The sequence below is a fragment of the Spea bombifrons genome, chromosome 2 (assembly GCF_027358695.1).
Source record: "Spea bombifrons isolate aSpeBom1 chromosome 2, aSpeBom1.2.pri, whole genome shotgun sequence".
Classification (NCBI taxonomy): domain Eukaryota; kingdom Metazoa; phylum Chordata; class Amphibia; order Anura; family Pelobatidae; genus Spea; species Spea bombifrons.
Genome location: NC_071088.1, coordinates 131844505 through 131867359, shown reverse-complemented (window position 1 = coordinate 131867359; position 22855 = coordinate 131844505). Strand labels below are relative to the sequence as shown.

General features: G+C 46.2%; 1 protein-coding gene across 2 annotated transcripts in view; it reads left to right on the top strand.

Moving 5' to 3' along the window:
* The window catches only part of AMOTL1 (angiomotin like 1), a 32053-nt gene extending 9651 nt beyond the window's left edge, over positions 1 to 22402 (top strand). The window contains exons 1-12 of one of the 2 annotated variants that reach the window (XM_053456530.1): positions 2696 to 2881; positions 7119 to 8031; positions 10747 to 11023; positions 15723 to 15867; positions 16546 to 16635; positions 18792 to 18937; positions 19111 to 19260; positions 19578 to 19768; positions 19965 to 20090; positions 20916 to 21163; positions 21589 to 21861; positions 22284 to 22402. In XM_053456530.1, coding sequence (XP_053312505.1) covers positions 7175 to 8031; positions 10747 to 11023; positions 15723 to 15867; positions 16546 to 16635; positions 18792 to 18937; positions 19111 to 19260; positions 19578 to 19768; positions 19965 to 20090; positions 20916 to 21163; positions 21589 to 21861; positions 22284 to 22393 — 2613 coding nt within the window. In that variant the 5' untranslated portion in view covers positions 2696 to 2881; positions 7119 to 7174 and the 3' untranslated portion in view covers positions 22394 to 22402. Of the gene's footprint in view, positions 1 to 2695; positions 2882 to 7118; positions 8032 to 10746; positions 11024 to 15722; positions 15868 to 16545; positions 16636 to 18791; positions 18938 to 19110; positions 19261 to 19577; positions 19769 to 19964; positions 20091 to 20915; positions 21164 to 21588; positions 21862 to 22283 lie in introns of those variants that run through there. The other variant, XM_053456528.1, reaches the window with a different exon arrangement.
* Positions 22403 to 22855: the final 453 nt, after the last annotated feature.

Sequence of the window (22855 nt, the reverse complement as noted above, 5' to 3'; positions counted from 1 at the left end):
TATATACGTGCCCTAGATCTTCTGAATGTAGGGTATTATGTTGAGCGTTCATCTGCTAGCCATCTGCTGTAGAACACTTTAAGGAGTTAAGAGAGATACAGTTAGAGAAGTAAAAGCCGTCTCGATGGAAATCTCAGCGAGGTTCCCAATGCTCTTCTAGCAGAGACAGCTGTTTTTAGCCTTGAGAACTAATCTCTGGATCGGCTCAGATGCAATAATTTGGACAGCGTGCCACTTTTGCTCGTCATCAGGCAGGCCAAGAAAGAAGCAGGTCACATTATTAAACACGAGCCCCATCTCGGCGGCCAAACGGGAAAAACAGATGTTGCTTTTTTTTTTTTTTTTTCCACAGGTTGTAATGTGACAGCTTTTCTCTAAAGAGGCCGGGATAATATGTACGCTCGTCTCTATGGAAAATCGCGTGCCGGGCTCGGCATACTTATATTTTATTTGGCATGGAGGAACTGGGTTATGGGCCATCTGGCTGTTTTAATTGAGAGACTACTGTTGAGAATGGTACAATAATAGGCCTCGGATATACATTAAAGAAACACTAAGCGCACATGCTCGAGGTCTGACCTGTCTCTCGATATCTGGCTATGATGAAAAAAAAAAAGAAGGGCCAAATTTTTTTTAAAAAATCCCCCATTTTATTTGTTGAAACTTGGCTGGATCCCAGGAGTGGAAAAACCACCAGGGTAGCTACTCTTTTTGGGGCCTAGTGTAGAGAGCAGCATTAAAGCTGCGTGTAAAGAAAAGGCTACCGTAAGATTTGATTCCTATCTTAGAATTTGGAATCCATGGTTGCTGAAGTTCCCGGACAGGAGCGAAGAACGTTCTCATGTAGTTTAGGATGATCGTTTTCGGAATATCGTTCTCGACACCGTTTTGTGTTGTTTGTCTCTTGTTGATACCGTGAAGCGTCAGCTCATCTTGAGTTTTTTTCTTCTTTTAATATATATTATGATAAGGAGTGGGTTGAACCACACATCTAAGATAAGGATTTGGGGGGAATCGTATCTTTTGTTATGATTTATATATTTTAGATCTTTTAAATTATGTTTCATGATTGTTTTGCATAATTTTTTTTAGAAAAAGCTGTCTGTAAACTTCAAAGATAGGTGCAAATCCCAGCATGTGTTACCTTTACAAAGTCAAGACGAGTAAACTAAGAGGACACTCCAGCCATCATATCTACTTTAATACATGTGTGGTCCTTCCGCAGAATCCCCCCCCATATACATTTGCCCCTCCCCCCATAAATACCCTGCAGGAGATGTGTACTATAAAGTACTGTACATTCTTCTTTAGAGGGCGTGTCAGGGATATTAGACGGCCCCTTTAATATATTTTTTTGTGTTTTTTTTCCGGTTATTAACATTAGTGGCGTACCATTAACCATAGCTAAAATATTTTTTAAATTCCCAATTTTTTCCTATTTTTGAAAAAAAAAAAAATTTTCATAAAAAACTGAATATTTGTAAAAATGTGAACGATTGCAAAGAAATCCCTACTTCACCTGAAACATATCCATATATAGTTTGTGTGAATGTATGAAACACACAGCAAAAAACACTAAAGCTGCTTGTGTCCATGAGTGCAGATACTTATCATCCGTGATGAGCCAGGCGTGAAAATACATGAACTATTATATTTAACGCGTGTACCGACGCTTCAACCTAGTGGTCTTCATTAGACCCTCCCGACATAGCATCTTAGGTCTTCGGTCTCCTTCTCCTTAATTTGCATACCTGAAAACTTTCTAAATGAGCCGACCCCGAGACTCTTCAACTATTAACCCTTTAATACCCTTCTATGTACTGGCTCGCCAAATATGTTACTCATGGAAACCCCGACTTGTCATTGTTTAAAGATACACTTAAGTGAGTCACCTGCATTCAAGTAGGGATATCAGCCATAACACCCTGGTGGCAAGAGCACCCATTGGGAGTCTCATATGTGATCACAGCGGTGAAGAATACGAAGGCATCAGATCCAGATAATCTGCCCTTCATCCTGAGACTCCAGGTCAGCCCGAGAGCGCCGAGGTCTGCCGATGTGAATGACGAACGTTACATTTTTGGGGACCTCGGCTTTGGACTCTCGTTGATCGCGGTCAGTTGGGTGATTGATATACCGGCTTGTAATAACCACTGGAGGTCAGAGGCATAAATACATAAAGACCCATATTTAAGTATTTTAGCCTCCCCAGAAAGCTCCCAAAGATTGCGTGATTTTATGTATTTTTCTGTGGCGGCCAATTCAGCTTCGACTAAAGACTTTTATATGTCGGGCCGATCTATATCCTTCAGTCAGTCAATTAAAGTCAATTTAATCCGTCTAATTGAGATTATTTATCAAGCTCCAACATAGGCCTCACTATAGATGTTAATCACACATTTCAGTGGCTGCTATGATATACATACAGTATATATATATATATATATATATATGTGGTATATAGCTATTTAATCATATAAATGTATATTTTGGCGGCATGTACAAGAGTGGCTGGGCAGCAGGACCCAGGAGAGCTGAGCTCCCTCCCTGCAGGCTGTTGCCAGGCGCTGGGACCCGGGGGATGCGGTGTGCGTCCCGGCGGTAGGACCCGGGGGAGGCGGTGTGCATCCCGGCGGTAGGACCCGGGGGAGGCGGCCGGCGGCTCCTGTAGGTAGAGCGCTTGGCGCATTCCTCTCATTCCTCCCGCACGGGGCTGCGCGCTGCGGCCGCTTCTCGCTGCACATCATGCCCTGCAGGCGGTGCACCGCTCCCACTACTACTGACAACCCTGCGTGCGTGTGACACGGGGAGCCATGCCTCACCCACCCGGGCCCTGCAGCCCCTCCGCCTGCAAACTTTATCCATAGGACCCGTCCGAGAGGTAGGCTCAGGGGGCCTCCCCGTGCTGGGGTCGGGTGTGGGTAATGCCGCAGACCGCTAGGACTATACCTTACCGGGGCTAAGCCTTTACTGCAGGCAAAGCTCTGTGGAGTCCAACTCTCACTACCCTTAGCCAGCAATGCCATCCCGGCACCCTGATAGATGCATTAAGCATGCCGGGTGCCCCCCCCCGGCACCTATTTGCCTGGATGTGAGCTACAGCCCCCCCCATCATGTCTGCAACATATAAGAAATGCCTACTGAAGGGTTCCGTATTCAGCCCTAAATCCTAGGGGTGCGGGGATAGACAAAGTTACATTTACTGGATGTGATTAACAGTAATTGCCGTAAATCTCCCGGTATCCGTGCATGCAGGTTATGCCCTCATACAGACCGCAGGGATCGTTGAGTCGGTAGATCTGTATACACTATCATGCATATCAAAGCTATTGATTGCTGGCGTCATTTACATATCTCTGATCCCGGGTCATTCTCCGGCCCCGTCTGCTGCATTATAATACACAACATCAAAGCATCTGGAATCTGACGCCGCTCTAACCGCTGCTGGGGCGGAAAAAATGGCACAGGTTTGCAGTGATTATTAGCTTGGTGTACTTTTCTACTAATGGGGGGGATATAGAACAGTCTAAGGTACCCACTAATGCGGGGTAGAGCAGTCTAAAGTACCCACTAATGGGGGGGTATAGAGCAGTCTAAAGTACCCACTAATGGGGGGGGTATAGAGCAGTCTAAAGTACCCACTAATGGGGGGGTATAGAGCAGTCTAAAGTACCCACTAATGGGGGGGTATAGAGCAGTCTAAAGTACCCACTAATGGGGGGGTATAGAGCAGTCTAAAGTACCCACTTATTGGAGGGGGTATAGAGCAGTCTAAAGCGGGGGCCACATACTAATGGAGAAGAGATTCCTTTTTAACCCCTTGGATGCTGGTGATGAGCGCCCCCCCCTTACACCTTTCTATACAATTATTTCCATAATTCTGTCCTCTTTTTAAAAGCTGTGACTATCGTTTCCACGCGGCTGCGGAATCCGACGCGCTCGATCGATAACTCATAATATCCGGAGCTGCGTGACGCGTGACCGGCCTCTCAAATTCACAACAAAAAAACTGAAATTTCATCCATTTTCTTAAAATAAATTAATAATAATAATAAAAAATTGTATCTTTTATAACTGGAGGAAGTTCAAGGTTCTGGTGGCAGTGAACGGGTTAATTATTATTTTTATTATTATTATTATTTTTTCTTTTTTTAGGGGGGTTGGTATTTAATGAATTTATTTCGCCCCGTCTGCGGGTGAATCGGTGGCATCGTCCTGCGCTCTTTCTAGACAAAGCCTGCTTTTCTTTCTGCGTTTTCTTTTTTTTTTTTTCTTTTCTTATTTTTTTTTCTTTTTTTTTATAAATTTAACTTAATTTCCATGCCCCTCCCAGCAGTTCCCAGACCCCCCCAAAAAAAATATAATAATAATAATAAAGGCCTGCTGGCTGCTCTCCAGAAGCTGCGTTGGATGGGGGGGTTGGTGTTTCTGAGCCGTATATTTGTGTAGGAAAGAGGAAGGAAGAGGGGAGAGGAGAGGGAGAAGTGAAGGAGGGACAGGATGTGGGGGGAAAGTGAGGAATTAACCCTTCGCTGCAGAGAGAACTGCTGATCCCGGGTGTCTCGGCACGTGTGGATCTCGGTATCGGTGGGATTGTGTTTAGGAAGTCAGTGGCAGGAGTTAAGTTACAGTTTGAAGTCAAACACCTCGAAGGAGGAAAAAGTAACAAAGGATCGGGATGGAAGGAGATAAACAGGAACGTCTAAACACGTGAAGCGCGGGAGGAGAGCTAGAACAATAGGGCAAGATCTAGAACTAGAGCGTCAGAGGATTGTAGGTAAAGTACCTTTACTGAGAGGATAAACGGAACAGCCTCCCAGCAGAGATGGCAGAGGTTGGCAGTGATGGAATGTAAACACGCGTCAGGATAGACGTAAACTAAGACGAGACCGGCGGCGGATTAACGTCCGACTCTTTACATCGTGAAACCCGATTTTCTATGTTCCGGGCCGCTTTGCCCTGAGCTGCCGCTGTCTGTAGTCGCCGCTGGGGTCTGTAACCTGAGGGCGTCTTTTGATTAGTGCAGAGCGCAGGTCTCCTCGGTCTCATTCTTAGTTTCTTTTGTGATGCTTGATGCCCGGACAGGGACAGTAAAGCCATGGAAGGACTGAGCGCGGAACTTTTTATTACTGCCATCAGATTAAAAACCCAGTTTTTATAAATATTTTGCTAATTTTCTTTTTTTCTTTTGTTTTTAAACCGTTCTAGTTTTTTTTCATAATATAAGATATTTTTTCGGCTCTCGCTCTGTTATCTGACCCCCAATCTACCAGACAGACCCCCCCGACTCCTTATCATAACGTCTGTGGTCAACAGTAGAATTGCTCAGTCTTAATCACCCACCAGACACACTGACTAATGACAGTATATGTAGGAAGTGACTCCTATATCACATGACTGACAGCAATGGCACCCCCCAGGGTGAAATGTGATTGGTTACCAATGGTGGACATTGGGGGTTTATTCACTAAGGGGTTTTCAGGCAGTTGCTCCACGATGCCCCTTTACAAGGCGTGGCTAAATTGGTGGGCTTTGAATCGCCCCACGGATTGAACTATACCCTTCTTGCCTCCCTTTTTGGAGCCCCTTTCCTCTCCTCTTCTCGAGGAGCTAAGAATTTGGTGAAAGAATATAAATAGGACCATCGCAGCTTTTAGCAGAAATATAGATTTATATATATTATTATGATCATTTTATTTTATTTATACGGCGCCAACAATTTCCGCAGTGGAATTTGTTTTGGCTTAAAAGCGAGTGACAATCAATCAATATCTCTCCCGTCTCCTTACTCCGCGATCGGTGGCAGCGCGTGGCAGAACTAGCACTAACCAATTTCTCTCGCTTCTCACCAGCCCTCACGAATCGACAACGATGAGAAACGGCCCGGGGGCGTTAAGGGGAAACGGCCAAGAAGACCCGGATGATCTATATATATATATACTGCATGTTAGCGACCCATTCTGAGAGCATCGCTTCTGTGGTTCCTTCTCTCCTTCTGTCTGCAGCTTGGCTGCTGCTCCTTTCGAGATGCCTGGCGAGCGCGGGGGAGAAATATTTTGACAGATATTTATAGTAACCCGGGAGTTGCTGGAAACAAAGCGCGGGCCGGTAGCCGGTACAGTAACTGAGAGCCGCCTTCTTTGCGCTGACCTTTAGGAGAAGCTGCAGCGCCAGAGCTGCAGTGCAGCTCTCCTATTGAAGCAGCAGCAAAGCGCCGTCATTGAAATGAATGGGACAGCTTTCTGCACCTGCGTGGGGGTGGGGGGCTGCTTATACTCTAAAAACACTCCTTCGCTTTGATATACGTTTAATTTAACCCTTAGTTGCAGGTGAGGCCTTGCTTCTTGGAGTATGTTGGAAGCGCGGCACTCTCTGGCACTGAACCGGGGAGTTTAGACTGTTATTGTCGCTGTTTGGGGGTAATATCTCGAGGTCGGCACCGGAGAGTCTGGAAGGAACACACAGCGGCGTCCTTGGGATCCGGGCGAACCGAAACCTTGGAGCAAAAAAAGAGCTAAAATGCGTGAATTCTATAATAAATCATTCAGTGCTTGCTGCGCGATGACACGTGCTGGCCATCCGTCCGTCCGTCCCCGTCTGTTTTGGGTCATATATATATATATATTATATTATATATATAGTAATATACAGCTTTCTACTGCATGCTTATGTGCCAGACAAACTCCCATTAGGCAGAGTCAGCCGATGGTGGGTGTTCTAGATCACCAGGGTTTCTCAGTGTGTATTTCCGTTAATAGCATGGGGTGTTAGAAGAACTCTCAGCCGAATGTTTGCGGACATGCGTCAAATCATCGGGAAGCCGTTTGCTGGCTGAGCATTCTGAGTGTTGCTGTTTATAACCAGCAAGAGGCAGCCTTGTTCTACAGTGTAATCCAGAATACCCCTGCCCGGGTATCATCTCTCCCTCTCCGCGTGTTCAGCGATGTCCGAGTATCGGTCTATTTATTTATTCTCGTAGACGCCGTTACGTTCCGGAGATTTCCCGTCTGTGAAACATTCTTTTCTCAGATTGATTCTGTGTTTCGCGCATGTTGCCGACGTGTCCGAATGGACTAAAACCCTATGTTGATCTTTTTGTGTCTTGTTCTGTGTCGCAGAAGACCAGCCGCCCAGCTTCCTGCCTCAGGAGCTCCTCAGGATACCGGAGGTGGAAATGCGAGGTTCTGAAGATGTTTCATCGGGAACGGTGCTGCGGAGACTGATCCAAGAGCGGCTGAGATATGGAGGTCCCAACGAGAACATGAACCTCCTGGCCATCCAGCACCAGGCTACCGGGAGTGCGGGACCCGCCAACGGCGCTGCGACTACTGCTTCGTCTACGGAGAACCTCGCCCAAGAAGACCCACAAATGGTCAACCAGTCGGCAAGGCAAGAACCTCAGGGGCAAGAGCATCAGGTGGACAACGCGGCGATGGAGAAGACTCTGAGGGCTGCTCAGCCCCAACAAAATAACGAGGAGCTGCCAACCTACGAAGAGGCAAAAGCTCAGTCTCAGTTTTTTAGGGGTCATCAGCCGGGACCTGTAAGCCCAGGGTTTTTGGTCGCGGAGGCGGTGGCCAATCACAAGTCAAAAACCGAGGGCAGGCCGACGGTGAGCCGGGCGAACAGCGGACAAGCGCATCAAGACGAAGCTCTTAAAGAACTTAAGCAGGGCCACGTTCGCTCCATGAGTGAGAGGATAATGCTGTCGCTGGAGAGAAACGGAGCCAAGCAGAACCCACCTACCTCGGGCAGCGTCAGGGGGCTGAAGAGCAGCTCGCCCTCTCCTTCTCCGTCCTCCGGGAAAGGAGCGGAGCTGAGAGGGCCTCCTCCGGACTATCCCTACAAAGTGAAACAGGCGGCAGCTCCTGTGAACAAAACCCCGGATCGCGAGCACTTCTACAGAGAGCAGCAGCAGCAGCACACGGCGGCGGTCCAGGAGGCCGCGAGAACCTACCAGGTCCCGACACTGACCAGGAGCGAAGCGTCAGCTCTTCGGTACCAAACTCCGCCGGACTACAGCGGAAGCAGGTAACTTCACGCTTCTCTTCCCTCTAATGAATGCTTTGTCTTAGCCTTCGCTATATATGTATATATATATATATATATATATATATATATATAATCTATGCATGCACCACGGTTGCATCCGTCTTATTGACCCCCTGGTGTTAGGCTTGTGCTTCTCTTTGGTGGGCTGCCTATTTCGGAGTTGGCGCATGCCCGCAGTCTTTGTTGTGCGCTGGGCACTCTGGCTCCAAGGAGAGCATTGCTGGCACTCACGGCCCACCATGTTTGTATGTCGTTGCCGATACGCTTGCCAGAATAAAAGGCGTGATTTTAAGGTGCTGTCCCACCTACTAAATGCAGCGTGAGAAAGTTCCTGCCGAATGACCCCAACTTTCCGGAAGTAATTCTTTGATCGTGACGTTTTCTTTCCCTGCGTTATAGATTGTCAGGAGATTCCCGTTGTAGACACCAATAAAAGATAAATTAATAAGTTAGAAATGATTAATGTTTAAGATGTGAGCCGGATCTGGGAAAATATGCCGTGAGAAAAGAAAGCTTGCGTTCGTTTGCTGAACTCAGACATGTTCCGGGGTCACTCGCTTTCTTGGCCGCCTGACCCCATTTAGAGTAAAAAATTTGTAAAATTCAGAAGGGGAAAAAAAAAACCTTCAATGTTTTCAGTAATTTTCTGTATTGGAAAAACTCCAGAGAGTCGCTCTTTCCCATGCTGTTCCCACCGCAGTTCATAATTAGGTTAGAAAATTTGGAAACGGTCGACTTTCTCTCCGCCCAGCCGGTGCGTACCGGAACACGTTATCCTCCTAACAGAATGAGGGGGAGAGGGTAGTCTACATGTTTTTAATTTAAAATAAATATGAAGTGTTAAAAACCGATACATTAGGTAAAGAGGACATACACACACACACACATACACACACACACATACATACATACATACATACATACATATATACACACATATACATACATACATACACACACATACATATACATACATACATACATACATACATATACACACACATACATACATACATACATACATACATATACACACATACATATACATACATACATACATATATATACACATACATACATACATACATACATATACACATACATATACATATACATGAACGCACATACATACATACACACACACACATACATACACACATACATACATATACATACACACACACACATACATACACACATACGCACATACATACATATACATATACACGCATAGATGCTGTTTTTGAGATGTATACATTATAATTAATAAAAATCTATATTATAGGCCGGACTCTTTCCTGCACCCTTTTAGTAGTGAGTACACCTTATCTGAGAAATCATTCCGGGTCATTTTAGGTCATTTCGGATAAGGGATACTCGGCCGGTAACGCTATTTGTACTTTTTGAAGCGTACGGTATTTGGGGGTACCGCCTCACTGCTGAAGGGGTTCCAAAAAACAAATCCAAACCCGGCACAGTTTTCAGCAACCCGCGTGCCGATCCACGACTCCGTACAATGACTTCTAAAACCCAGCGCAATGCGGGTGAAATAACCCCCTCCGAGCGAGTCCCACCGCGCCCAGGAACCGGCTGAGACGGTGTACGCTGCACGCCTCCCGGCATTTAAATGGTTAAATAGGGACGCATTGTTTAGGTGATGTGGCTCATTTAACAAAACCTTTCATGCAACCTATTGATAGCGATATAATAGATATAATGTATATAAATAAGAAGAAACGTGTCTTTTGCCCAATTTACTTTATTAACCCATTTCCTGCTGTTTCTATGCACATTACTGAGAACCCTGCGATGCCCTCATACCCGGCAAACCGTCTGAGCTCCTCGAAAAGAGGGGCATCTGGGGAGGAGAAAGGAGCAGCGGCATACTTACCTGGGCACATGAAGTGGTGGGATATGACATCATCCACCCTCTCTGTGTCATTCTTACTGCGGAGCACTGGGGTATGATGTCATACCCCGGCACTTCATGTCTTAACGGCGCGCAGGCTCTGCGCAGCCCTCCATAGTGTAAATGGGTCAGTTGGGAAGATCAGAAATCTTTGTAACTACCCCATTGATCGGTGGCACAGCAGAGATGTGTTTTTCTCCGAATGACGCTGTGCAATTACAGAGTATAACTGGGATTCATTCTGAATCTGTTACTGCCCCTTTAAACCAAGCAGTCTGCAGCACGCTGGTAGCGTGTAACCCCTCCGGGGCATTTAACTACCATCGCGGGATTCTGTAAACGGAGACGGGGGGGTCAAACTTCGTCTATTCCCAGGAAATAAAGCAGAAAAGATCCCAGCTGGGGTCTGCAAACGAATCATTGGATCGTAGACGCCGTCGTTAATATTTATATGGGAGTTTTCCCAAATTGGAGGGGAATTTCTATATTTTGCTGATTTTAAAGGGACTCTCCGGTGTCCCAGGGAGCCCCCTAAACAAACGAGGCGTGGGAAAGCGCTCGGGCATTGTCCACATTGTAAAAAGGTAGTTGTCTTAGGGAGAAAATGCAGCTGCAGAGCTGCAGCTTCAGTAGACCTCCACCCGCGTAGGCAGCAGGAGAGACGGACAGCTCGCTCCGGCGCATGCGTCACGCAGCGATTATAAATGAACTTGCTTTGTTGCTCTCGGGACGGCTTATATTTATATTTTTGTGTTTCATGCCCTTTTCTCTTTATTTATTTGCAGCCGACAATGCCAGGCCCTCCCGTACTCCTCGGCACCGCAGAGGCACCACAGCCCCATGTCTTCCCAAGCCTCCTCGGCCAGCGGCTCTTTCCACGCGGCTCCGGCGGCCGTGTCCTCGTACCCCGTCGCGTCCCCTTCGCCGAGCCCGCAGCCCCCGCCGGACGCCTTCTCGCACGTGGACCATGCGCAGCAGATCGTGGAGCTGCTAACCCAGGAAAACAGCGCCCTGCGCCTTCACCTGCAGACCTGCTGCCAGAAGGCCGACAAGCTTCAAAAGGTTTGTGCAGCACGGCCTTCCACTTCCTCCGGCTGAGTGTCTTGAGAGTTGCATAGCTGCCAACAATTCTAAATCAGAAGCTGAAGTCACTGCGTGGGTTTGTCCATGAGCCCCCCGGCTGTGCCCGCTGGCATTCTGTTCGCTTCGTGCATGCACTGACGGGATTTGTGATTCATACAAGACATTCCAAGCTGGCGGGACGGGCCCCCAGGCCGATACCAGTCAGTGGATCAGAAGACCTCCGCTAGGTGGTCTTCAGGTGGTTGTTATAAGGGAGGGTTAGGTCTTATGCTGTGTTGGCTGAGGGTTATAGGATTTAGCCTAGAAACAAACGTAATGTAATACAAAACAGTGTAATATATTCTTGACCTTTTTGTTCTTTTTATCTCTTCTGTCTCTCTGTTTCCGGTCTATCCGCGTTCGGTATCAGGCGGGATAATATTTCCCATATTCATACATATATTTGTTCTACTCCTCGGCAACCCATACAGGAGGGGATTGGTCGGTTATAGCAATAAACACACATACCGGTGACTGCATCAAGAACTAGAAAGGTGGTAGATAAGTGGAACAGCCTCCCTGTAGAAGTGGTAGAAGCTAGTACAGCGAGGGAATTTAAACATATGGCTCCTGAATCTAAGACAAGACTGAGAACTGGTCTTTACATCGGGGGCAGATTAGGTGTTTATTTGTTTCTGCGTTTGTGACGGTATATGGTTTTTGTTGCTGATGCTGCGAAGAGTTAAAAACCAAATATTAGCAGGTTTGGGAAACTATTCAAAATACGGAAGCGGCAGTAAAAGAATGATATTTTTTTTGTCCGCGGGATACGCTTTCACACTTACTGGAGGTCTTCGCCGCCGGCTTTTGTTCTGTTTGCTGTTCCACCGAATCCCTTCACAGCTTCCCTGCAACAAACAAACCCAAATCTCACCGGAGAGAGAGAGAGAGAGAGAGAGAGAGAGGGAGAAAGTTCCCAGGACGTCCGCGGATAGCGAAAGCCGCAGATTATTCCCGAACGCTGCTCGGTTTGCTTTGGCAATTCCTCAGAATTTTTCCGTAAAGCAGGGGTTGTCAGGACTTGGCACGGAGCGCTGCTGGGAAAAGCGTGTCTGTGTGGAGGAACGCCGGTCGGGTGTGAGGTTTTGGCTTCCTGCGTCTTCTCACCCTGACCGGAAGGAGAACAGGTCCTCGTCCAGATCCATCCATCCAGCTCCGTTGGTCGGAGCTTAACTATTAGAGACAAACCGGCAGGCTTGTGGGACGAGGAACGGTTAAGGATACCATAAGAGAAACGTTGGAAGTCGGGATGGAGAAGGTTCTGAGTCTACCCAACTTTGAAGGAAAAAGCGGCGATTGTCACATATCTGCCGGGCATCACCAGCTAGTGAAAATGTCTCGTGTGCACCACATGTGACCATCTTCACCCGTGAAGAGGATTTACGTATCCGTGCTCACTCTTTCAGAGGACTGTTCATGTGTTTCACTGATTTAGCTTTTAGGCGCAGCCAGGATCCACCTTCTGGAAGAGATGTTGAATGAAGTGTGTCTTCTGCGCATGCACAGATGTCGGGGCAAGGATTTACATTCTCTCCTGGATTGGCAGAGTCACATTAAGAGTCTCCATGTTAATGGACGAGATTTTGGATGAGCTAAAACTCGGTGGAACTTTGAGGAACGCGGGTCCACCTGTGATCCAGAGCATTAGAGGAAAGCTCAGGAGAAGCCAACGGTGGTCAACGAGCTTCAGCCTCATGTTTGACATCATGTGAATTATTATTTTATTTACTGCAGTTTTAATGGAAACTTAATTAAACTACTAACAAAATCCGTATTCTTCATTATCAGGGCTTAATAGGGTACTAGGCTGTCCCGGTGAGAAGACATGTCGGTGATATGGAGCTGCTGGACAAGTGTCCTACAAAACAATAGGGGTAGACTCAGGGCGCCGACGACAGGTAGAGAGGAGGCAGGCTGGTGGCGATTCTTGTTGGTGGATAGGGTTGTGAGTATGTATATACCGTTATCATTTATAATGAATAAATTATGGCAGCCAATAAAATGACAGAGAAGGACAATTTTAACCTCAGAACGGTATTTAAAAAATTCCTTCCGCTTATTTATTCAAAGCTCAGAAAAATGCCGTGTTTGCAAGTTCAATCTCGCAGAAGACGGCGCCGCCAAAGATAAATCACAAAATGCCATTTCTTTTTTTTTTTTTGTGTGTGTTTTCTGGCTGACGTTCCCCGTAAAGCATAATTAATACTTTTTGGCCCCGTTTCCCGAAGCGATTGGCAGCGTAGGCGGCGTGAGTGGGCTGGAGCCGCGATCCATCAATGAACAGAAGCGCTCTGAAAGGAAATTGCAGATCCGCGGAGAAAGCCGAACGTGTTCCGACTGCGTGCGCCTAACAAAGGAGGCTTTCAGAGGCGTATTTGCACGGATCGAGCCTGCTTCCCGAAGCACGCGGACACGCTCACGTAGCACACGCTCCGTGCCGGAGAAATAAGAAATTAGCCCCCCGCAGCTTTCTGGCACACAGGGTCTTATTTGCTGAACTGCACAAGAATGGCCGTTTGACCTGGCTATGCATTAAAAGGGGCGATCCTCCGTGGAGTTTGCCCCCGTCTCCAGCTTAGTTGATTTGATGACGCTTTGTTATAGAGATATATGTACTCCAGTGGTGTTTTTTTTATTTTTTTGGAGCGAGCAGGTTCTATTGGTGGACTCCAAAGTCACCTATAGGAGAATCGGCATATATTTTTACATGGGAGAAAGAGCTTTCCCGCACACTACAGAGTGGGGATTGGCCGTATGGGAGGCCACCTCCAAGTCCTCAATCTATGTCACTCACAAGGTGCCAGCTGTTGAAACCCTACGTAGGTGGCATGCTACTCCTTTCCAACTCTTCCAGATCCGTCTCAGGTCTTCAGATTTGTGCTGAAAAAAGGCCTCCTACCTACATGTCTGGTGGTCTTGCCCAGCTCTGAGACCTCTTCGGGAGCGCGTTTGGGCCCATTGTGCTTACGTATACTAGGTATCCTTGTTTTTGTTCTTTTGGCCCGTGCCATGTCTCACCCCCCCAACCATGAAAATAAATTATTATGCCAAATAGCACTAGGAGCTATAACGACTTTTTGGTCAAAACCCTCTATCCCCTCAATCGCATGTACCTTATATGTTATTATTATCATGGATAACCTTACAGCACTCGTCCGCGATACTCAACAATCACTTTATAGAACTTGGACCCCATGGCTAGAGAACCCACGACGTTACGTCAGAGGAATTGCATGACTTTCCCGGTTTGTCGCTGTGCTGAAAAGTTTGGTTCACGGATATGCCAGCCGAGGGGACCCCGATCCGGTCGCTGGTGTCACAAGGTTGGGCTTTTGAACACTGAGGTGAATCAGCCTTTTAATACGTTTCAGGCATTCATCCTGTGCCAGGTTTTACAGTACTCGGTGTCCCTTGAGTCTAATAATGTATGGATTTTTCACTCTAAACGCTTGTCTGCATTTCTGCATCAGCTCTGGGTTTATTCATTCTGTAGGAATCTATATTAAACTAATTATAGGTTAAGCAGCTACAGACCCCAATGGCATTTTTGGTTCTCATCATTCCAAGGGTTTACATTTGAAAGAATGAGTTGAGTGTTTATCAGGTTTTTGCTTACATTTATTTAATTGATGAAAGGAATTTTCTTAAAAAAATAAATAAATCAGGTAGGGCATCCCCTTCATTAACTATTTGTTTTATGCCACCCCTTTCTTGAGCCGGGGAACCACAGATGAAGGAATGGTAGAAGTCAAGTTTGACATCTTCCACGTGTTAGAAACGGTGGAGGTCATTACTTGTTCACCGGCTGCTCCCACGTTCATGCGAGTTATTCAGTGAGTTAGAGACACTGCGCTCGGCCGAAGTGTTCATTCAAGCGAATGTTGTTAATGAATCCCTAATGATACAATCACAGCTTCCACGTTAATGGGGGAGGTTTTGTTGTCTACGGTGTTCTGCGGTCAGGAGAGATTCCCTTACAGGCTGCGCTGAATTCTCCTTCGGAGCGTCGCGTGTACGAGTAATTTCACTCTGAGATAGGACTGGTTTCAGCGAAATAAACAGAAATAAAGTCTTTCAGAGCTCCGGTCCATCCTGGACACCTCTGCCAGACTAATTCTCTTATCTCATCTGCTGCCCCGCCGTGCCGGTCCCACCGGCTCCCCATAGCCTCCAGGACAAAATTCCAACCCTTCCACCCTTATCTACAGAGCCCTTAACTCTGCACCCCGTATATCTCTGCTCTCATCTCTGAATACTCCACTAGCTGACTTCTTTCTCTTTTCCTATCTTTTTCCCTCTCTTTCTCTTTTTCCTATCTTTTTCCCTTCCCTTTTCTCTTTTCCGCTCGTTTTCTGTCTTTCTTTTTTTCTCTTTTCATCTTTCTTTTTTCCGCTCTTTTTCCCTCTCTTTCTTTTTCCCTCTTTTTCTCTTTTCCGCTCTCCTTTCCTCTCTTTTCCTCTCTTTCTCTTCTCTCTTTCGTGTATCCTGGATTTTACCCACGCCGTAGTTTTTGACCTGTCTGGGGTTATGACTGGCGAGGGGGCATCGGAAAGCTTTTTGAAACCCATACGTTGGATATGAACGCCATGCGCTGTTGACGTTTTATTAAATTGTGCACCGTTTTCTTTTTTCCATGTAGTTTGAAGCCGAGATTGAAAAGATTTCCGACGCTTACGAGAGCCTGGTCAAGTCTTCTGCAAAGAGAGAGACTCTAGACAAAGCAATGAAAACCAAGCTGGAGGGGGAGATTCGGAGACTGCACGACTTCAATCGAGACCTGAGAGGCAAGTGACGACGATGGGCTATTAGCCATTCGTTAAAGAGAAGCCGTTGACTCCAGCACTGAAAGCCTCGAGTCATTAGTGTTACTGTAACATAATATTTGGTTTTTAGATTGTTCGCCTTTGGTTTTCCTAACTTTTCCAGTATTTCTCCCCCAGACACAGCAGCTCGTGTAAATGTTCCTCTCTCCCCACTATCCTTCCGCAAAGATATCTTGGAATTCTGTTACCCAAATCGGAAGTTTTAAAATACTTTCTCGACCTACATTGTTTCTGTAGACTGTGCACGAGCCGCCAGCCTTCGATAAGATTGTCTATGTCCCGGTTCGGTTTAGACGGCGTAGTCTGGTTGTGGATTAATGCGTTGCGCGTGTTAACAGGTTACAGATCGCGTTACACCGTATGCGGACTTGGTTTAGGCTTATAGCAGATACTGTTTTGTTCAGCCTGTCTAAGGCGAGCCAGCACAGGCTTCATTTTAATTAATTTGTGAAAAACATGACCACCTGGTTTTATTCCTGATTTGGTCCAAATGGAATTCACTGATGGTACCTCCTGCTAAGAGATCGCCCTTTCTCAACATAGCAAACAAATACGGACTCCCTTCTGTCAATCATTATTTATTTTCAGCATTGAATTATCTTATCTCGTTTTAAAGCAAGGTTTCCTCTGTTTGTCCAGATCGCCTGGAAACGGCCAATAGGCAGCTGGCCAACAGGGATTATAACGGACACGAGGACTCATCAGAAGAGGGGCATTTTTCACCAAAAAGTGAGTATTTGTAATGGATATTGTTTGTTAAAGGTACGCTCCTCCCGTAACACGCACATTAAAGCATACGAACGCTGCATGTTTCCATCAGAATCCTCTCGCTGTACTTTCTCTTTAGAATGTAATTTTAAGCCACTCTGCTAATGTTAAAGGGGCCGTTCCATGTCCCGGAATCTGAGTCATGATTGCAAGAATCTCTTAATTATGGCTCTAATTTTGCTGTCGGGATAAAGGGAAGCACAACGTGTGCACGATGCCAGGTCCGGCATCAAAGGGAGATTTGTTTCTGGCAAGGCAGTGTTTGGCAGGATCATGTGACGCAGAGTCATGTGACTCTATGCCAGACGCAGGAACGCTGTCTCTGAATGGAAGGAGTAACTGTGTTAAGGCACCTTATATGTATGTGTATATATGTGGCTGAGAGTGGTAGGTGTGGTTGAGAAGTGTGATGTGTGTATGTTAGAGAATGTGTATGTTCAGATATGTGTATGTATTCGTTTGGCCGGGAGAGGTGTGTGTGTGTTTGAATGTACACTTGTCTGAGAGTGGGTGTAAGAACCGTCCGTGTGGAGTGAGTTTGAGTGTTGCGTCAGTCTGGCTGAGTGTACTTAAGTGGGTAATTTCTCTCTTTCTGCACTAAATGTCTCCATATCCCCTGCTCGTTTCCCGCTGAGTCTGCACACAGCTGTGTGATATTAACCCTTCGTGTCTCAGGGAGGCAGGCAGACTATTGCTTAAAGGGTTAAGGAGCTGGTTAACCCCAGCTCTCTTTTCTCGTTTTTGTTGTCTCTTTCTGGTCACAAATATCCAGAATCCACAAAGTTCCTATATTTCCGGGGTAGTAACCATCGCGTCTTACATTCTAAAGGATTTGCCGGAGGCCGGGTTATCCCCTTAACCCATGAAGGACAATGCATGATGAGCCCGTACATGTGCAGGCTCTGTCGTGAAGGGGTTATACCGGTCGGGAGCAGACGTGTGCAGATAGAATTACCTTGTGCACATTCTTCGGAATTAGTAACCGAGGGTCCGTCCCAGAAACAGCTGCCGCAGATGGCCTCCTGCGTGTATAAAACGCTCACGGAAGAAATCCCCCCCCCCCAATTAAATCCAGATGAGCCAACGGTGAACCAACACAGGAACGTTGGAAGGAGAAACGCCACATATACAGTGTGATACGATTTACAAATAAGAAGGCAGATGACACACAATCCATTGGCATAAACCGCCAGCCACTCGCGCTTGCACCGCTTCTGTTAGATTTTCTTTTCATACTTTTAGTATTTGCTTTCTTTTTTCTTTGTTGAATAATGCAGACATCACCAGCAATGTTAATTCATTACTTTAGTTTTCATGGGTTTCTCCGGGCAGAAAAGAACGCCGGCACTTAATTAAACGTGACAAAAAGGAGTCCGTGCCAGAGGGGCTCTTTAATCACCGACCAAACGGGTTTCGTTATGATGGCGCATCTCGATCGGAGGGTCAAAGCCCGATATACTCTAAAGCTGTTGCCTTCCTGGACTTGTATGGCTTTGGGCTGCCGGACTCTTCTACTCCCTTTATGCCGAGGTCACAGGAAAGCATTACTCCGCTTTGGTTCAGTAGAACCAAAATAAAATAATTACTGCAACTGCAACTGGTGTCGGTTCAGGAATTATCAGGCCGTGCCATCCTAGTGCTTTGGCCTAGATGAGGACTGAAAATCTAAATTTTTAGATATTTGGGAGCTTCTGGAATGTTGGGAGAAAAAAAAAATCTTTTTTTTAGCAAATTTTTCTAGGAAACCTAGTATTTTTCATTCAGGATAAAATATTCTAGGACCGCCATGTGTCTGTCCCAGTGTTTTATTTTTTTTATTCTGTTCTTGGGTTTTAAGGGTTTTTTTCCAGATTTTAATGCGGTTAACAAAGCCGTACGTAATCAAGTCTCACTGCGGGCTCATTGTTGCCAGACCGCAGCCACTGAAACACAGAGGCCCCCCGGACACCTAAACATCTGCCGCCCTCCTTTTTTTTTTTCTTTTTTTTTTTTTTTCTTTAATCTGGATATATATATTTAATTTCGTTGGAGCCGGAGGGGAGCTGGCCTCTTTCCCAGATCCTGCGAGGGGTTCTGATAGAACGCGTTCTCTTACTGCTTTGTTTCTCTGTTTCTAGACAAAGAACATTTGCGAGAGAAGGAAAGGCTGGAGAGGGAATCGTCGGCTCTGCGTACTACCAACGAAGATCAGAGGAGACACATTGACATCCTAGAACAGGCGCTGAACAATGCGCAGGCCAAGGTGGTCAAACTGGAGGAAGAGGTGAGATTGGGCCGTCGACACGATATGGAATCATTGCTTTTCCAGCGTCTGGTCCCCCTCGGCAGATGTGGGCTCCAGCGCCAGTCTCATGTCCCGACTTAATACATTTTAGTTAAATTTACGTTCTGTACTCTTTTGTCTTACTTGTTTCCTCTGTTGCCCTCATACCCCAGTTGCGCATGAAGCAAGTGTATGTAGAAGAGGTGGAGAAGCTGCAGCAAGCACTGACCCAGCTGCAGGCAGCAGGAGAGAAGAGAGAACAGCTGGAGCGTCGGCTCCGGACCCGGCTAGAGACGGAACTAAAGTCCCTTCGTGCTCAGCAGGTATGGTATATGTTACCGCCATACCTGGGAACTTTCCAAGATTGGCTGCCCGAACTCCCACTCTCCTGCTTTCCTTCCAGCGAGGTAGGAAATGGGGGGCACCTGTTATAAGGGGTCATGGCCCCAGTTTAATTGTGAGGGGGCACGAGGGGCATGTAGTGAGTGACACTAAATAACACTTCACCCAGAGGCTCCAGGTGAAACCCCACAAGCTCCCAGGCGAGGACATTTGAGTTCCCCTACGAAGCGTTGTCCTCTCATCCCCGTTATTGTCCCCGTTCACACACCTCACACTTGGTCATTTTCCTCCCTTGCAGCGGCAAACAAATTATCAGTCATCAAACATGCCAGAGCACAACACCCCGGTTCTGATGGACTTATTGAGGAAAAAAGAGGAGACCATCTTGGGCCTGGAAGCCGATGTGACCAAGTGGGAGCAGAAGTACCTGGAAGAAAGCGCCATGAGGCACTTCGCCATGGACGCTGCCGCGACGGCAGCCGCACAACGGTACGGGAACTACGTATCACCATGTCTGTCTCCAGATCTAAAAGATGAAGCACCTGCTCTGAGGTCCTCTGTATTAATTGGGAGCACTTAGGTGTCCATAACATGGAAGATCCATATGTTCTCAAAGCATATTCTGGAATACAGCCTTGGTATGTTTTTTTAAATATATTTACGTGCTTTTAATCTGTCTCCTTAGGGATACAACAATTATCAGCCACTCCCGGAACGGAAGCCACAATGATAGCTCCTTGGAGGTCCGCTCGTGGCATGACGAGGAGGAGATCTTACAGGCCAACCGGAGGTTCCACGATATGGAGCACACGTAAGGTTAACAATGACCTGTCTGAAGCCACGCCGCCATCTTCAGGATGAGCTCAAATATTGGAAACCAATTAAATAAATACCCCTTGGTGTATGTTGATCTTATTTTGAATAGCCCTATTATTAGGTAAGATAGTAAGCATTCTTAGGTTGGCAACACGGTTGGCAGCCATTCCCTCCCAGGAGAGAGAAGGCAGGGGACGTCGGCGTGTTGGTTTGATCGATCTGTTACAGGATTGAAATTTTTGAGATGTTGCTGAACGATAGCAGAAGGTCAGCCGTCTATCTCGTCGTCGCTCGGAATACGTCAGCCTCATAAATAATTCTTTTTTTATTAAACGTAATTAAAAAAACATCCTTTGAATGTTAGGGAATTTTTCATAGAAACCTTTCACCGAGAAAGTCTGCTTGAGGATTGGCGGAGCGATGGCGAGACCTGCGATTGAAGAATCCAAGAGCCCCCGGCGTTCCTGCTAATGAGTTGGGGGGGGGCTAGGGGCTGATCAGTGTTTATACCATGAAGCCTGCAATTGGGAATTCTCATTGTGCTTTCCTTAATTAAACACTTTTAAATTGCCTCGTTAAGGAAGCGTCACATGCCTTGTTTGTCACCATAAGATAAAGCGTGTGACCCACATACACGGTGAAAGCCAAAGACACGCAGGCAAATCCCGACACGCACACAAATCACCCATATCAACCGTGTCATAGGATTGTGCTGTGATGTCATTAAACGGCGCAGAATGATCCATATATCACAGAATTGTATCCTATTATGTTTGAAATACACAATTTTTAATCTTTTTTTTTTTTGTTGCCAAAATAGGATAAAAAATCTTCACGCCAAAATAATCGAGCAGGACGCGATGATCAAGGTCCTTCACCAGCGGTCTCGAAAGGATCAGGGGAAGAACGATGGCTCCAGTTTGCGTCCCGCGCGCTCCGTGCCGTCCATAGCGGGGATAGCGGCTGCGGTTCCGGCCGCGTCGGGGTCCCACTCTCGGCAGACTTCCGTGTCCAGCAATCAGGCGCCAGAGGACAAGAAGGAGGAGAAGCCACGCAAAGGGAGCGCAGGTGGGTTGTGTGGATTCTGCGACGGAAAGACGCATTTATGGAGCAATATAATACAATAATACTATAAAAATACACAAATTCCTTTCGAGCAATCAAAATCTTCTTTGTGTTTCTATTTTTAACTCGTAATGTGAAAATCCAGTTTAAAAATGTTTTTATTACCATGGCAACCATCGCAGCTCGTTCTCAATAGACCCCGGCATTCTTCTCGTTATGTTAAAATGTCGATTAGTTATATTGTATCATTCATTTATTTAAACTAGTTAGAAATGTAACAAACAAAACCTAAAAAGCAAGTTTTCATGTCGAATGGCGTTTAAGGATACGTTTAACATAAAATGTCCTTATCGTGCGTCTGATGCTCACCCGCAGTTCATGTATGTCGTAGATTAAATAGATGATTGATGTCCTTCCATCTTTTCCAGGACTGTTTCAGGGAAGAGAACACCATGAAAGCCCCTCTCCTTCCTTAATACTCCCCCCACCGTCCTTTCTGCTTCCCCCTCCGGCTCCGACTCCACCTGTGACTGCCTCGCATGCCAAAACCGGCAGCAAAGACAACAGCACCCAGACGGACAAGAACCCCGAACTCTTTTGGCCAAACAGCGCTTCCTTCCCAGGCAGGGGACGGGTTAACATGACGCCCTCCAGCAGCCCCCTCTTACGGCACACCGCCAACAAGGGGTGTGACAAGTTAGGTACGTGTGAGGTGCGCAGCACACGTACAAATGCAGTAAAAGGAAGCTCTATATAAGCCACCTGCGCTTATGGTGGGGACAGTGTAGTGAAATCAGCACATTGCCTTTAGTAATTTTGTCTCAGCACTTGTACGGGGTTTATACATTTCCGAATCTGGTTTTACATGTAATGCTAAATAACTTAAGTGCAAAAAGTAGATCAGACAAGGAGCACGTAGGTCTGTCTCTGATTATCGGCCGCTAATTCCCCAATAAATTAATTAATTGGTGCTCGTTTTTCTAATGCGTGATATTTTCACGTTGGGGATACATTTTTTTTTTTTATTTATAAGTGACAAAAGGCACTGACTTTAAATCTGTTCTTTATTTTTTGCTCGCTTGGCTAAAGTCTTCCTTTTCCATATTTTTTTTTCTCTCATCAGATAACTCCCCTATCCTCGGTAAGACTCTGGACCTTAAATGTAGAATCGGCAACACTGCAACCAAAACAGAATTCCCCGAACCAGATAACACGATGGAGGTGCTTATTTAAAGGGGACGCCTGCACAATCGCTCCGCGCGTCTTACCCAGGTGGACAAGTAAGGGTTAAAGAGAAATCCAACCTCCCGGCTAATGTCTTCAGTGGACTATGGATGGAATTTGTTCTGATGACCTTTTTAAAGGCTGCAATCCAGCAAGAAGAGAAGAACTTTGTTTTTACAGTAATTATGGGTACCTCGTTCCTCGGATGGTATTTTACATTTCTGTTTTTTTTGCAGCCATATTTCCAGTTTTCTTCTAAACTGGGCCCAATTATTAGAGACTTGACCGTTACTCGCTGGCGATCTGCCCAAGGGAATATGTTTTGGAATTTATTTTCAGCGTTGTCTTTCGTGAAACACGCTCCCAGCTGCCATCCCTAATAAGCACAATACATGTCTTCTTAATGGTGCAAATTTAAATTCCAAACTATTTATTAAAAAAAAAATAATAAAAGGAGAAGAGCCTGTGCAG